This window comes from Manis javanica, chromosome 5, assembly GCF_040802235.1.
Source record: "Manis javanica isolate MJ-LG chromosome 5, MJ_LKY, whole genome shotgun sequence".
Taxonomy (NCBI): Eukaryota; Metazoa; Chordata; class Mammalia; order Pholidota; family Manidae; genus Manis; species Manis javanica.
In genome coordinates, this window is record NC_133160.1 from 38,927,992 (window position 1) to 38,945,072 (window position 17,081).

The window sequence follows — 17,081 nt, forward strand, 5'->3', positions numbered from 1 at the left end:
TATTTAAAGATGTGAGAAGTAGCTAAATTCTCTATATTATAGTCATTCATTTGCCTGGATTTTACCCCCTATGATTTAATAAATGAAATGTTAAATTTTCCAAATCAGAATTGATTTTTCAAGCCTTTTTATGTCATAGTATTAAGCAAAATACAGGTGTAGAGAAAGACCCATGATTGTGGCTGAAAGTTAGACTAACATTAACTCTGAATTATTAAAATTAATTTATTTTAATTTGAAGAATTAAATTGTTAAAAATACTAGTCTAAATGTTCATTCATGCACTAATGTTCTATGATTAGAAAGAGTAGTTTATATTGGCAATACTTAACTTCGGTTGATTTTTACAAAGTATTCCCATAGATTATTAAATGTGGTATCTGGAGTCTCAGTACTCTTACAGTTAGTGATAATAATAACTCATAAATAATTTACACTGAGCATTTATACAGTGTTAAATGCTGTACATGCACTCTTTCATAAAATTCTCACAATGATCATGAGGGAGGGTTTCCATTTTCAGGATGGGGAAACAGAACCAGTAAGATTAAATCACTTGTCAGTAAATTCTAATTCATGTCTTTCTGATTCCAAAATCTGTGTACTTGACAATGTCATACTGCCTGTGTTCACAGTCAAGATAGAAGGCATTAGGTAAATAAATGATTCCTTTTCACCAGTGGTTCTCCAGTTGTGTACTAGTATTCTATGTTTTGATGCAGGTTTTTTAACAGAAATTGAAAAGGGTCTCTTTTGGTTCTAATAGAAAAAATGTCACTCATGGATACAATATAAGTTTTTTTATCACAAATTTTTTTAGACTAATGGCCTAGAATTAGATATGTATACTGATTTAGTGTGATATATGATATATTTTGAGTAGACAGCATAGCATAGGGTATAATAGTTCTCGTTCAGGTTTCAAACTGACTGAATTCAAGTTCTGACCACCACATAACTAGTTCAGTGACCTTGGATTAACTTACTTCACTCTGAACACTTAGCACACTGCTTTGGACCTGGTAAGATTTCAGTAAAAGTTATTATTTAGTGTTTTGTTTTTGGATTAACATGTTAATACTTCATGGTACTTCATATGATGATTTCAAAGTTATCTGCTGCCTCAACAAATTTGAGAAATAGAGATGATTTGTAAGTTCCTGATAAGTATGCCAAATATTTCCATGCTAATTTGCATTAGTGTCTTTTCATTCTTTATCTGGTTATACCATCAAATTGAAATATCCCCACTAAATCTGTTCTTCCAGTCCACATCATAGAGCCATGTTATGGAAAGCTGTTGGACTGTAAGGCCTTGTGAATGGCTGGACTAGACAGACTTGGTCTGTCTGGTATGTTCTCTGATAGAAAAGCCTACAATGCAGGACGAAAAAAGAAAGATGGTATAATTTTTTGAAAGTTGTGTTCAATAAAATACTTTCTTAAGAAAGATTGGTTCTTAATTATTGTATGGACTGTATCACTACAAACAAAGTGTAACCTATGCATCTACTTTTTAGAGATTTCCCACTTGCTTTGGATGCCGGTTGTGGAAGAGGTTACATAGCACAATATTTGAATAAGGTATATCTATTTGATTACTTAACTTATTTTGAGAAATAAAATTGGCTAATTTTAAGGAAAGACTTTCTTAATTCAATTTTATCTTACTTAGATATTGATTATATTAGAATTGCTAAGTAACTTTTTTTTTAATGGTTGAACCAGTGGGTATTTTGTATCCCTTAAGTATTTTTTTCTTAAAGTGGGTTTTCTTTCTTTTGAACCATTTTAAACAGTAGTTCCTACTGATAGAATGTCTTTAAATCTGTATAAGATAAATTGTCTTCATTCTCACTTTCTTCAGATGTTTTTGATAATTCACAATAAAACCAGATTGACATTCATTTGGAAAAAATGATTAAGCTAGGAGAAAACCACTAATGTCATCAGTTGGTTAGGAATCTTTCTGTGTGATTGAATTTAAGTAACCTCTATTAATACCGTTTCATTTTGCATTTTCTAATTCAGACCACTAAGACATTCATTTATAGTTTTAGGTTTATATATATGACACTGTGCTGGTCACAGATTAAAGTAGACTTTATATATGAAACCTACTTAGAAAAAACATATACAAAACACTGTCACGATAGCAGTAAATGCCGCAGAAATGGTACTGTGATTAAACTGCAACAGGAATTAAGGGAAAGGAAAAGTCAGTAGGGGTTCCGGTGGTGAAAAGCTTCTGAAAGGGCACAGAATCTGACTTGAGATTTGAGAAAAATTGGATTGGTGTTTTGTAAGCGTTGGAAGTAAGCGCACTGCAGGAAGAAAAACAGAGGTAGAATACTGAATGGTGTGATACAGTGATACTTAAGGAAGATTACTTTGGGGATGGTACAAGAAGGATTGAAGAAAGGAGAGCATAAAGAAACACATTAGGAGGCAGTGTTAAAGGCAATGCAGGCGTGAAACATAAAGGCCTGCCACTCGTGGAAGCAGCATGATATAAAGGAAGGGATGTATGAGAAGGACCTAGTAGAATCCCCAGAACTTGACGGTGATCACATATGGTAGGCAGAGCAAATCCATTCTTCTAGTTGCTCAGGAGAGAAAATTTACTGATTGCTCTTGTGTCCTCCCCCCACCACATCAAATCCATAAGCAAATCTTAATTTGGATTTTAAAATATATTCATTACTCTACCATTTCTTCTCACTTTCACCATTGTTATATTGGTTCATATCAATTCATATTGCTGTAGCCTCGTTATTGGCCTCCCTGCTTTTACCCTAGGCCCTAACAGTTCATTCTCACATCAAAGTAATCCTTTTAAAACAAGTCAATTCATTGTCCTCTGCTCAAAACTTTTGGCCTCTTATCTAACTCAGTAATAATCCAGACTCCTAATCCATAAGGCCCTCAGTGACCTGGCTCTTCATCATGTCTCTGATCTTTTCTCCTCTTCCTATATTTTATTAAATATAGTTAAATATATTAAGTATAGGGCTGGTTGCATATATTTAAATATGTGTAACTCAGTATTTGTTATTAAAAGTAATTGTGTTCCATACTGGTTTTATGCAGAAAAATACCCTTGGAAAACTGAAAATTATAATTATCACTTTTTCCTTTAGCAATTTCAACGGTTGTTTTGTTAGCGGGTTTTTATTTATCTGTTTATTTGTTTTTATATTAACTGATAAATTTATTCCATTGCAGGAAACTGTTGGGAAGTTTTTCCAAGTAGACATTGCAGAAAATGCTTTGGTATGTAGCTTTTTAACTCCAGTAGTTTGTGATCTCCTGGTTTGATTTTTTAGTTCTTTTTAATATTTATTTCCTTCAAAATGAAAATAGCTTTTTTGTTTCTGATTATAAATATAACACATACAAAGAAGAATTAATACAGGAAATACAAAGGAGAAAGAAAATATTATCCCTAGTACACCAGAGGCAACCACTGGTGACATATTGGGCTCCACTTTTACAGATATATGACTGTCTCCCCAACACACAATTTTATACAAATGATATTATGCTGATGTGACATATTTTTCACAGGATATCATTCTTTTATATCAATGAATTATACACACATACACATACACACACACCATCTTTTTAAAGGCAGTATAGTATTCCAGTATATGAATATCCCATGGTTTATTTGGCTAAATTTCTACTGAAGGACTCTTGTATTTCCAGTTTCTCTATAACCTACACTGTGATGAACATCCTTATATAAAGCAAATTGTGTGTTTGATTTATTGTCTCCCTGGGAGTAAATTCCTAATAGTGGAATATAGGGATTCATTGATGTTCATCATTAAATTTTTGATACACATCTCCAGACTGACAACCCTTAGGAAGACTGAACAACAGTGTTATATGAAAGTACTTTTTCCTCCTTTTCTTTGATAACACTTGGCCAGTTGTTTCTGTCTTTGTCAATCTGATAGGGAGAAAATAGAATCTTGTAATTTTTCTTATGCACTTTTTTGATTATTAGTGCAGCCAAACATCTGTTGATGTCTATTGACTTGGTATTTATTTGTTTATGAATTTTGTAAGTAATTTGGATATTTGCCTCTACCTTATCTTTTATCTACTTTTGCCTTGGCATGTTCCTATCCTAGGTGGTTTGTAAGAGCTTGTTTTTTAGAGATATTAATCTCTCATTATGTATGCTGTAAATATTTTCCCAAGGGTGTTGTTTACAATTTTTTACTGCTTTTTAGAAGTTTTTGATTAATTTATCCTCAAATATATATCAGTCTTTTCCCTTAGAGTTTCTGGCTTTTGAGTCATATTTACTTAGGAGTTTCCATCTAAGAGTTTAAAAATATTCACCCATATTTTCATCTAGTACTTTTATGGCTTCAATTATTCCACTGAAATGTTCAGCTTTCTGAGATTTCTTTTGGTGTGAGAATAGGTATCCTGTTTATGTTTTCCTAACAAGCCAGCCCCTTTTTATAGCCGGTCCTAAGTATCCTTCAAAAAATACTTTTTGAGCTTCTCTGTGGCTCCTTTATTTTTTGCAAGGAATAAAACAGCTGAGTAAATACAACATTGCTGTTAACAATGATTGCTTTAGTAAATGACATTTTATATGAATGTATTTTTGAACTTCTATTTTTTAATCATTAGAAAAATACCTTAGAAACAGAAATTCCTACTATCAGTGTTTTAGCTGATGAAGAATTCCTTCCCTTCAGAGAAAATACATTTGACCTGGTGGTTAGCAGTTTAAGGTTAGTAAATCCATTTGAACTTTTTAAAACTGTGTGTTATAAATAGATAATTTATGCTATAAAAATTTAATATTATAGGGTAAAGAAAATGGATAATGGATTAAATTCTTGATAAAATTTCTTTTTATTTTTTTGAGTCATAAACTAGTTTTCTTGGTTTATAAAATATAAGACTTCTCTGTTAAACAGTTCTGGATCATGTGCTCCCTAGAGGAAACAGTATGATAATAGTATCTCAAATTTTCTTTTCCCCAGCTTTTCTCAATTTGCTAAATAAAGCTCATCTGTGATAGAAGGGTCTTTCTACCTGCTATACTTTAGTGTCCTGGAATTGATAATTTTAGGAGCAGAAGTTGGAAAGAGGATACTAGCTTCAGTAGTCAAATGTTAGAGCACCCTTATAAACTCATTCTGGTAAATGAGGAAAAGCTAGCATTTCCCTCAGCTTTATTTCTTCACATAATTACAAGGTTACTTTTCTTTCTTTGTGCCTTCTTACCACATTTATTACACAAACATGTATTATAAATGTTTACTGAATAGATTATAATAGTACAACCACTAAGCTAGATGCTTTGGGGGAATACAAAAATGAATTCAGACAAGGATCCTCAAAGAACTTTAGTCTAGTAGAGAAAATAAAAGTATCCTATGTTGTACTTCATTTCTCCTGTCTTATTATTATAGTCAGATAGATTTTCCTCAAAGATTCAATAGCTTTTGACAGCTGTTTTTAGGGTGACAGGTCATCACTTCTTGCCCAAGACTTTTCCAGTGTTAGCGCTGAAAGGCCCAGGTCCCATGCAGCCCCTCACTCTCAGGCAAACTGGGAGAATTGGTCACCCTTGCTGTTTTCTTCAGTGAGTTTACAGTTTCTTCCCTGCTTTTTAAGATATGCTGAACACATTTAGAAAACTATTCACATTCTAACATGAAATGAAAAACGTTATGGAGCCTTGGCCTAAGGGAGAGAGCCCTAGACAGGAAGTCAGAACCCAAGTTTTAACTTTTGCTCATCTGCTTGCTATTTACAAATATCTAATTCTATTGTTTTCAATTTCCCCATAAATATGATAGAGCTTATAATATGACCTCCTTAATTTTTAAATTATCTAATGATTTCTAGAAAACATTATGAAAGATAAATATGAGCTTAACATTAAATGGGTATTCAGTGCTATCCTGAAAGTCAGCATCAGAGGAAGCCAGCTCTCTGCCAGTGAGACCTGAGTGTCCTCTACAGAGACCATGATTCTTGTCACATAGCACCACATGCTGGAGAGGGTAAACAGGGTTAAAAGATACTGTAAATTAAGTTTTAAGTATATAGAGCTGTGGGTTTCTGTTTTTTGATGATCTTAAAAAACTAGGATGTTTATCAGAAAACTCTTCTGAGTTAAGTTATTGTTGTGTAATACTATTTGCCTTTGGAAAATTGTAGGTCTACTGATGAATTTTATGTTTTTCTAGGAAAGGAGGATTTGGAATACTATTTATCTCTAGCTTCATTGTTTGATTTAGTTGATGAGCTTCTTTAAACATGTCATCAGATGCTTATTTTTACTACTTTTTTCAAATAAGCTTTCAGAATAGTACTGTCTAGGTGAGATGCCAGATAGCAGTGACTTAGTTTACTTTTTTCTCCAGCTTCATTGAGATATTATTGATATATAACATATGTAAGTTTAAGGTATACAGTGTGATGATCAGATACATATATCTATTGTAACATGATCACCACAATAAGGTTAGTTAACCTCTCCATCCCTTCACATGATTATGCGTTTTGTATATGTGTGTGGTGGTAACGTTTAAGATCTACACTCTTGAAAACCTTCAAGTATATAGTACAGTATTGTTAATCATAGTACCATGCTATGCATTAGATCCCCAAATCTTACTTACAGCTGGGAGTTTGTACACTTGATTAACATCTCCCCATTTGCCTAACCCTGTAGCCCCTGGCAACCACCATTCTACTCTTTTTCTATGAGTTTGGTTTTTACATTCTGTATATAAGTGAGAAAATTCAGTATTTGTCTTCCTTTGTCTGACTTATTTCACTTAGCATAATGCCCACAGGGTCTATCCATGTTGTCCCAAAAGGCAAGATTCCCTTCTTTTTTATGGTTGAATAATATCCCATTGTGTATATATCTTTATTCATTGATGGACACTAAGGTTGTTTCCATATCTTGGCTATTGTGATTAATGTTGCAACATGGGGGTGCAAATATCTCTTTGAGGTTGGGTTTCATTTCCTTATGTGCCTGGAAATGGGATTGTTAGAGCATACGGTAGTTCAATGTTTAATATTTTGAGGAGCCTTCACACTATTTTCCATAGCTGCTATACCAGTTTACTTTCCCACTAACAGTACACAATGATTCTCTTTTTTCTACATCCTCACTAGCATTTGTTATTTCTTATCTTTTGATAATAGACATCCTAATAGGTAAAAAGTGATATTTCATTGTGGTTTTGATTTGCATTTCCCTAATGGTTAGTGATGTTCAACAATTTTTTAATTTACCTGTTGGCCATTTTTATGTCTTTTTGGAAATCAACTTTTTATTCAGTAAAGAATAATTAGACAGTTAATTGTATCAGCAGAATGATATACTGTCACAATTTCTATCCACAATTGCTATTGTGACAGAAGGCAGGTTTACCCCTAGGAATATTTTCTACTTTAAAACTTGTATAAAAGTTATCAGTGAGTTTGAATAAGCAATTTCAAACTTCAAAATTAACATCCTTATTGTGGCTTATTATACTAGTGATAATTATACTAATTATGTGAATTAAGCTGAAATATGCATTTTCATATCTTAGTTTGCACTGGGTGAATGATCTTCCTAGAGCACTTGAACAGGTAAGAAACTTAATGTTAGTTCTAATAGCCTGTTATTTTATTTATTATTAGAAGCATATAGATGTTTCCATTTCTACACAGGAAGTTATAGATGTTTTATATTTTATACTTCTGACAATTGCAAATGGAAGCAAATGAATTATTTATTATTTTCTGTGGGCTGGATATACTTGGTACCCTTTGGTATATTAAGAAGTACATTGGGTGCCTCCCCACCTGCCGGGAATTTTAGAAATCTAATTATGGAGATGTTTTAAATATTTAATGAAAACTTTAAAACTTGTATAAAATGATATTGATATCATAAGACATTTTCTGTATAGGTTTCTTTCTTAATTGACTATAAATTTTTGTGGTAGGAACCTATTTGTTTATATGTGTATCTTTTCTATGCCTTACTCTCACAGAGTGCTAGGTAGATGTTTATTGGTTGATATTTATCAGTGGACAGGTAAGGGGTGGATAAAAAGCATTGTGTTCTAAGAAGGGAAGGAAACCACTGTGGCTTAAAATGCCTACAGAAGTTCAAGAGGAGGAATTACTCCAACAGGGCCTTAGACGGTAGGTCAGATTTGGAGTGGGAAGGCATACCAGGAAGGCAGAATCACAGGATAATCCGGTGGGAGGTATAAGAGCCTTTGGAGCATAAATGACAAAAGAAGCCTCTTTGGAGATTAATATAGTGCTAGAAGGGGGGCACATTGGGACCTAATTTAGGGGGACTTGAGCAACAGATAAAGGATTTGGAGTTTATTTTTAAGCAATTCAGAGCTACTGGAGAATTTTGAAGAGGAAAGTGACATGATTAAAAAGCTGGTAGGCAGGATATTAACTATCATTTCCTAACCACATACTATTTGCCAGTCACTACCCTGTTTTGTTTATGTGCTAAAAATTCTGCAAGATGTCTTTATTTTGTGGATTAGTTAACTGATGCTAGAAGTGAAGAGAGGCCATTTCAGGTCCAGGTCATGAGGTAAACTAAGCCTAGCTGGCAATGGCAGGAGTTAAAAGGAAGAGAGAGGTATTTAGGACTCTGCAAAGGAGAAATCAGCAGCTTGGTAACTAATTGGATCTGGTGATCAAAGAGAGGAAGGGTCAAAGCTCACCTTCAAGTTTTGTGTCTGGATGCCTGGGAGAATAATTAGTGAAATTGGGGAAAGAGTGGTAATGTTCAGATAAAGGGGAGAGAAAATGACAGCAAAAATATGGCTATAGGAAATGGGAGTTGGTTTGAGAATAAGTGTGTGTGTGTTGGGTGTGTTGGTGGGACGGTGAGGGCAGTGAGTTTGCTGAGACAGAGATATCCATGGCATAAACAGTTGAAGATGAGTTTAGAGTTCTGAGAAGGTGGTCTGGCTAAAGACAGAGATTGGAAAGTCATCCTTGTGAAATCCATGGGAATTGGTAAGCCCTCTGAGGTAGAGAGAACTGCAGAGGACTGAGGAGTACATCTGAGGTACTTTCTATCCTAGAGTTTGGTCACAAGAGAAAGGAATTAACACTAATGGGGCAGAAGGGAAGAAACCAAAGATTTTACAGTTGGCTGTTTATATACTGTTTGTAATTGCTTCATGATTTATTAAATACAAATTCAAGATGGATACTTTGATTAGAAGAGCCTACTGTGATTTGGGTTCTGGTTTACTTTAGAATCCACCCTATCCTGTAATGGTCCTCATTGTTGAGAATAGTCAGAGTCAAACTAGTTACAGATTGTAGTTTTAATAGAATCAGTGAAGAAATGTTTGTGGTTCTGAAATTCATTGCAGCCACTATTTTGCTCAAGTTGTCAATTAAAAATTGTTTTTGTTTTAAATCTGGAAAGTAAGTTAGTTAATTTTTCTTTGAAAAAAACTAAAGTGTTAGTTGGCAAATGTTGTGAATCATGGTTTCTCTGTTAATAGCTTTTTTTGCATGACAAGCCACCCCAACAGTGATTTAAAACAATTTACTTAGCTTATGATTTTGTAGGTTGGTATCTTGGGCTGACTTAGTTAGGAAAGTCTTCTGAGTCTGGCTTGGCTTACCCTTGTGTCTGTGACCCGCTCTAGATTGTGTAGGATGGCCTCAGGGTACATCCTGGCTGATCTCCATCTCTCGTGTCTCTCATCCTTCACCAGGTCAGCTCAGGCATGTTCACAGCGTGGTGATGGGTCAGGGCTCCAGCAGAGCAGATGGAAACACAAAGGCTGTACGAGACCTCAGCTTGACACTGACACACTGTTACTTGCACTCGTTTTTTTGGCCAAAGCAGGTCACAGGCTTGCCCAGATTCAAGGAAAGAGGAAGTAGACTCCATCTCTTGATGGGAGTTGTTACAAAGTGACATTGTACAGGGCACAGATACAGGGAGGGTTGTGAGTTTTGAAATCTACCATACTTAAAAATTTTTTTCCTCCAGTGTTTTTTGATGATTAAAGTAAGTTGTGTCTATTATTAGGAAATTTGAAAACATACAACATATTTTATAGATATTAATACTATCAATGAATGTATTGTCAATCCTAACTTTCAGTGCCTGATACTGGTTGTCTTAGATGTTATTTATTAAATTATCTGATTATTAATTGACAAAATAAGAATGATAATCACAAAATATTGATTTAGACATTATATATTTATTCTTCTAACACTGTTACATGTAAAATTTTGAATAGCTTTGTTATTTTGTATTTATTACAGATTCATTATGTTTTAAAACCAGATGGAGTGTTTATTGGTGCGATGTTTGGAGGTGACACCCTCTATGAGCTTCGGTGTTCGTTACAGTTAGCAGAAATAGAAAGAGAAGGAGGATTTTCTCCACACGTTTCTCCTTTCACTTCTGTCAATGACCTAGGACATCTGCTTGGGAGAGCTGGCTTTAATACACTGACTGTGGTAATTATCAGGAGACTCAAGTAACCCATTTTTACATAGCAGAGAAACAACTTCTCATTTTAAAGATAGAAAGCTAGGTATTGATAGTATTACAGGAAGGTCTTGGCACTTTGTCTTTTTTAATTTGGTTTGTATAAACACATTTCAATTAACAGGTGGGAATGTAAAATTTTTAGTATTTGTTACTTGAATAAGTTCAAAAAAAATGTACTTCAGTTAACAAGGAGGCTATTTTCTACAACTTCCTACTCTATCAGATTCTTCAAATTCAGGGTTAAGTCTAATATGAGCAGACATTCCAGATGATAGGGAAAGGGGGGTATACAGGAGCATTTACTGCATTGCCTCTACCACCAGCCCTTAGTTGAAATAGTGCTCTGAGGCAGAAATGAGAAAATGTGCATTCACAAAGCCTGCAGTTAGATCAAGGGTAAAGAAGGTAAGATGGGGCTATACTACATACATTAAGCCTGGAGTGATCTGGGAAGAGGACTTGTAGGCTATCAGGGCAGGAGAAACATGAGTCAGCATGTTACAGTGATGGTGTCTGATAGGTACAATTTTGTTCCTTGCCCTTTTACTGGCTAGGGGATGTTGGGGGATTTATTTCACCTCTCTGAGCATTCATTTCTGTAAAAAATGAAATGTTACTCACCTCAGGCAGCTGTGATTATTCAATAAGCTAAAGGGTATATAGTGCCTGGAGTATGGTAGGTGCTCAATAAATATTAGCTCCTGCCTTTCTCACTCCTGCATCCTCTACTCCTAGCACTTTGATGGCCAAGGCTTCCAATAGGGAGTCATCTGGAAAGCCTGTGGTTGTCCTCTTCCAACTCCTATCAGTAGCAAAGTTATTCTGAAGGATGTCATTACTACCTTCAGAGATCAGTATTCAACTTGAATAGACTTGCTATGATTTTCAAAACCCCTCAGGCCTAGAAACATTTCTAAACCTGATAAGAGGAAATAAGAATTTCCTGATGAAGAAAGCATCATACGGTATAATTAGAGATGATAGGCTTAAAATTTAAATAATTGGTTACAGAGATTTAGTGTGAACATAATTCATAAAATCATCCAACCCAATGGATTGTTATACTCTTCCTTATTTAAACAGAAATCAAGGGGCATAAATCAGCAGGGCTTCTGATGTTGGAAAAGGACTTCAAGGGAAGGGAAGGGAACTAGTTCAGGAACTACCAATAACATTTCATGATTTCACAACTGTGTCTTTTGTAAACTTCTAACTGGCCTGAATCAAAAACTGCATTTTGAGATTTTGGGCAGCTGGAAATGGAAAAACTCTGCTTCATGCAAGGGTTCTGCTTAATTAAAACAAATGCTATTAATAAAGGCAGTTTTACATTGAGGGATCATTATATATTTTTTAACATATTTTTAAGTATATAGGTAGTAACAAATATATTTTGCTTGTAAATATGGAACTGTACAGATGAAACGCAGGTCATTTCCCCTTAAACCCTAAAATATTAGCTCTTTCCTGAGAGGAACAGTTCTTAAAAATGTTGCTCTTAGGACCCCTCTACACACTTAAAATTATTGAGGACTTAAAGCTTTCTTGTTCATATGAGTTACATCTATCAATATTAACGATATTATAAATTAAAATGGAAGTTAGTATTTAATTCATTTTAAAGTAATAGTAATATGTCTATTACATGGCAACATAAATAATTATTTGTGGGAAAAAAACTATTTTCCAAAAAGAAAAAAGCTGAGAATGTCATTGCTTTACATTTGTACAAATTTTTTTCACATATGATACAATAAAAGAGCTAGATTCTTATGGCGGCTTCTGCATTCACATCAATTTCAATATCATGTCATGTAACTTCTGAAAAATCCCATTGTATATTCATGAGACATTGAGAGGTGAAGGAAAGGTCAAACAGAATCTTAGTATTATTATGAAAATAGATTTGACTTTGTGGACCCCAGCGCTCTCCAAACCACACTTTGAGAACTCCTGCCCTAGAGGTAGCTCTTAAGAGTGTGGTATGTAATGTTCCAGCTTTTTTTTAAGCAAGAAATACTTTACCATACTATTTACACGCACACATATACGTACATATTTCTGAAACTTATTTTTCGGTCTTAACAGTATATTTTAGAGATTTTCTGGTTCAGTATAGATATATTTGCCCTCCTTAACATTGGCATATTATTCCCTAGTATGAACATACCATGGTTGCATTTAACAATTTCCCTAATCAATTACATTAGATTTGTTTCAGTTTTGTCTTTTTTTTTTTTTGCCATCATTAGTATACAATTACATGAGCAACATTGTGGTTACTATATTCCCCCCATTATCAAGTCCCCACCACATACCCCATTAGAGTCACTGTCCATCAGCATAGTAAGATGCTATAGAATCACTACTTGTCTTCTCTGTGCTATACTTCCTTCCCCGGGACCCCCTCTACATTATGTGTGCTAATCGTAATGCCCCTTATTCCCCTTCTCCCTCCCTTCCCATCCGCCCTCCCCAGTCCCTTTCTCTTTGGTAACTGTTAGTCCATTCTTGGGTTCTGTGAGTCTCCTGCTTCCTTCAGTTTTTCCTTTGTTCTTATACTCCACAGATGAGTGAAATTGTTTGGTACTTGTCTTTCTCCATCTGGCTTATTTCACTGAGCATAATACCCTCTAGCTCCATCCATGTTGTTGCAAATGGTAGGGTTTGTTTTCTTCTTATGGCTGAATAATACTCCATTGTGTATATGTACCATATCTTCTTTATCTATTCATCTACTGATGGACACTTAGGTTGCTTTCATTTCTTGGCTATTATAAATAGTGCTGAGATAAACATAGGGGTGCATATGGCTTTTTGAAACTGGGAAACTGCATTCTTAGGGTAAATTCCTAGGAGTGGAATTCCTGGGTCAAATGGTATTTCTATTTTTAGTTTTTTGAGGAACCTCCGTATTGCTTTCCACAATGGTTGAAGTAGTTTACATTCCCACCAGCAGCATAGGAGGGTTCCCCTTTCTCCACATCCTTGGGAGCATTTGTTGTTCCTATTTTTTTCTATGTTGGCCATCCTAACTGGCATGAGGTCATATCTCATTGTGGTTTTAATTTACATTTCCCTGATAATTAGCGATGTGGAGCATCTTTTCATGTGCCTGTTGGCCGTCTGAGTTTCTTCTTTGGAGAATTGTCTGTTGATATCCTCCACCCATTTTTTTAATAGGGTTATTTGCTTTTTGGGTGTTGAGGCATATGAGTTCTTTATATATTTTGGATGTTAACCCCTTGTTGGATATGTCATTTACAAATATATTCTCCCTTACTGTAGGACGCCTTTTTCTTCTGCTGATGGTGTCCTTTGCTGTACAGAAGCTTTTTAGCATGATGTAGTCCCATTTGTTCATTTATGATTTTGTTTGCCTGGCCCAAGGAGATGTTTTCAGGAAAAAGTTGCTCATGTTTATATTTAAGAGATTTTTGCCTGTGTTGTCTTATAAGAGTTTTATGGTTTCCTGACTTACATTCAAGTCTTTGACCCATTTTGAGTTTACTTTTGTGTATGGGGTTAAGACAGTAATCCAGTTTCATTCTCTTGCATATAGCTGTCCAGTTTTGCCAATACGAGCTTTTGAAGAGGCTGTCATTTACCCATTGTATGTCCATGGCTCATTTATCGTATATTAATTGTTTTTTTTTTGCCTTTTAGAAATAATGCTGAAATGAATATCCTTCTGTTATTTATTCAATTTATTCATTGTTTTTTTTTTTTTGAGAGGGCATCTCTCATATTTATTGATCAAATGGTTGTTAACAATAAAATTCTATATAGGGGAGTCAATGCGCAATGCACAATCATTAATCCACCGCAAGCCTAATTCTCCTTAGTCTCCAATCTTCTGAAGCATAGTGAACAAGTTCTTACATGGTGAACAAATTCTTACATAGTGAATAAGTTCTTACATGGTGAACAGTACAAGGGCAGTCATCACAGAAACTTTTGGTTTTGATCACACATTATGAACTATAAACAATCAGGTCAAATATGAATATTTGTTTGATTTTTATACTGGATTTATATGTTGATCCCACATTTCTCCCTTTATTATTATTATTATTTTTATTTTTAATAAAATGCTGAAGTGGTAGGTAGATGCAAGATACAGGTAGAAAACATAGTTTAGTGTTGTAAGAGAGAAAATGTAGATGATCAGGTGTGTGCCTGTAGACTATGTGTTAATCCAAGCTAGATAAGGGCAATAAAACATCCACAGATGCAGAAGATTTCTCTTAAAACAGGGGGGAGGTGAGGTTCTAAGCCTCACCACTGTTGATCCCCAATTTCTCACCTGATGGCCCCCCTGCAACTGTGCCTGTCTTAAGTTGTTCCTCCCTTGAGGAATCTTACCCGTCTCTGGCTAACCAGTCATCTTCCGGGGCCATACAGGGAAATGTAAAGTTGGTAAGTGAGAGAGAAGCCATATTGTTTGAAAAGGTTAGCTTTTTACTTCTTTGCAGATTTATGCCCTGTGGTTTCTATGCCCAGCATTTGTCTTGAGGTATCTTTACCACTTGGAGGAATTATGATACTCGGTATATTCGATATGAGGCACAAATTCTACTTAAGGGTTGTAATTAGGAAGGAAGAAGAAAAGCTATAGAGGTAGCAGACGGAAGAAAACATGGGAGGATTGATTGTTTCTTTGACATATCTTCTTGTAGAGTAACTTAAGCATGTATAGGTTTAAAACTACTAATTAAATTGCACACACACATTAACATAATAGGAATACAGTTACATAACCAAAGCAGATCTATAATTACCAGCCATCTCCAGTGAAGCCAAGAAAACCAGTTAGGCACCCTAGGCATTTGTGAAAATTTGTCTATGATATGATGGATATTGTCCAACTGTACTTGAACAGTCTGAGAGAAATCAGACAAATTAAAACAACCCATTCCTGGGAACTGTTCATATCCCATATGTTCTTTTAACAGTAGATAGTCTGTAGTTGTAAGATTTTGGAGCGCTACAACTTGCACTTCTCCTAATTCTTGGTTGAGTTCCAACAGTATAGATCCAGTCAAATTTGTTGTTTTACTGAAAGCACAGGCCAGCTTAGATATCTCCTTCTTCATTCCAATGGCAAGTCCAGGAACCGGTGGGATGGATGCAGCTACAACTGCAGCATCACCTGGATCTTTGTTGAGGTTTTTTGATGATCATCTTCTGGTATGAGTCTTCCAGAGAGTGCTGATGTTGGAAGTTCTTCATATCATATCTTAGTTCATTTTCTGGGTAGCCAAATTAGGCTTTGATCCTCTGTATAAACACAAACAGACCCTTTGCCCACACTTTGATATGCCCTTTATACAACTGTGTAGAACTCATTGGAGGTCACCACACAGGAACTGTTTTTTGTTTTTTTTTTAAGAGAAAGGAGTATTATCAGAAAAGTCTACCTCCATAGCTGATCATCTGACACCCTTTAAGTGATCAAAAATAAGGTATTTAAAGCATGCACTAATCGTGATTTACAGTTAGTTTTATCCTATCAGGGAGTAGTCCCCCTTCTCTTTCTTTCTTTTTTTTTTGTTACCTTTAATCTACACTTACATGAAGAATATTATGTTTACTAGGCTCTCCCCTATACCAGGTCCCCCCTATAAACCACTTTACAGTCACTGTCCATCAGCATAGCAAAATGCTGTAGAATCACTACTTGTCTTCTCTGTGTTGTACAGCCCTCCCCTTTCTCCCGCCCCCCCATGCATGCTAATCTTAATACCCCCTTTCTTCTTCCCCCCACTTATCCCTCCCTACCCACCAATCCTCCCCAGTCCCTTTCCCTTTGGTACCTGTTAGTCCGTTTTTGGGTTCTGTAATTCCACTGCTGTTTTGTTCCTTCAGTTTTTCCTTTGTTCTTATACTCCACAGATGAGTGAAATCATTTGGTATTTCTCTTTCTCCGCTTGGCTTATTTCACTGAGCATAATACCCTCCAGCTCCATCCATGTTGCTGCAAATGGTAGGATTTGCCCTCTTCTTATGGCTGAGTAGTATTCCATTGTGTATATATACCACATCTTCTTTATCCATTCATCTATCGATGGACATTTAGGTTGCTTCCAATTCTTGGCTATTGTAAATAGTGCTGCAATAAACATGGGGGTGCATCTGTCTTTCTCAAACTTGATTGCCACGTTCTTAGGGTAAATTCCTAGGAGTGGAATTCCTGTGTCAAATGGTAGGTGTGTTTTGAGCATTTTGATGAACCTCCATACTGCTTTCCACAATGGTTGAACTAATTTACATTCCCACCAGCAGTGTAGGAGGGTTCCCCTTTCTCCACAGCCTCGCCAACATTTGTTGTTGTTTGTCTTTTGGATGGCAGCCATCCTTACTGGTGTGAGGTGATACCTCATTGTAGTTTTAATTTGCATTTCTCTGATAATTAGCTATGTGGAGCATCTTTTCATGTGTCTCTTGGCCATCTGTATTTCTTTTTTGGAGAACTGTCTGTTCAGTTCCTCTGCCCATTTTTTAATTGGATTATTTGGTTTTTGTTTGT

At 35.4% G+C, this 17,081-nt stretch overlaps 1 protein-coding gene across 7 annotated transcripts in view; it reads left to right on the forward strand.

Annotated features, from left to right (window-relative positions):
• Positions 1-17,081, forward strand: part of NDUFAF5 (NADH:ubiquinone oxidoreductase complex assembly factor 5) — a 38,554-nt gene that overhangs the window by 2,447 nt on the left and 19,026 nt on the right. For 6 of the 7 annotated variants that reach the window (XR_012131531.1, XR_005062387.2, XR_012131529.1 and 3 more), the window contains exons 3-7: positions 1,521-1,584; positions 3,226-3,273; positions 4,657-4,760; positions 7,596-7,635; positions 10,321-10,518. Coding sequence is in view for 3 of the 7 variants with exons in the window: in XM_037022369.2 (XP_036878264.1) it covers positions 1,521-1,584; positions 3,226-3,273; positions 4,657-4,760; positions 7,596-7,635; positions 10,321-10,518 (454 nt within the window). In the remaining 4 variants the exon portion in view is untranslated. The remainder of the gene's footprint in view (positions 1-1,520; positions 1,585-3,225; positions 3,274-4,656; positions 4,761-7,595; positions 7,636-10,320; positions 10,519-17,081) is intronic. The other variant, XR_012131530.1, reaches the window with a different exon arrangement.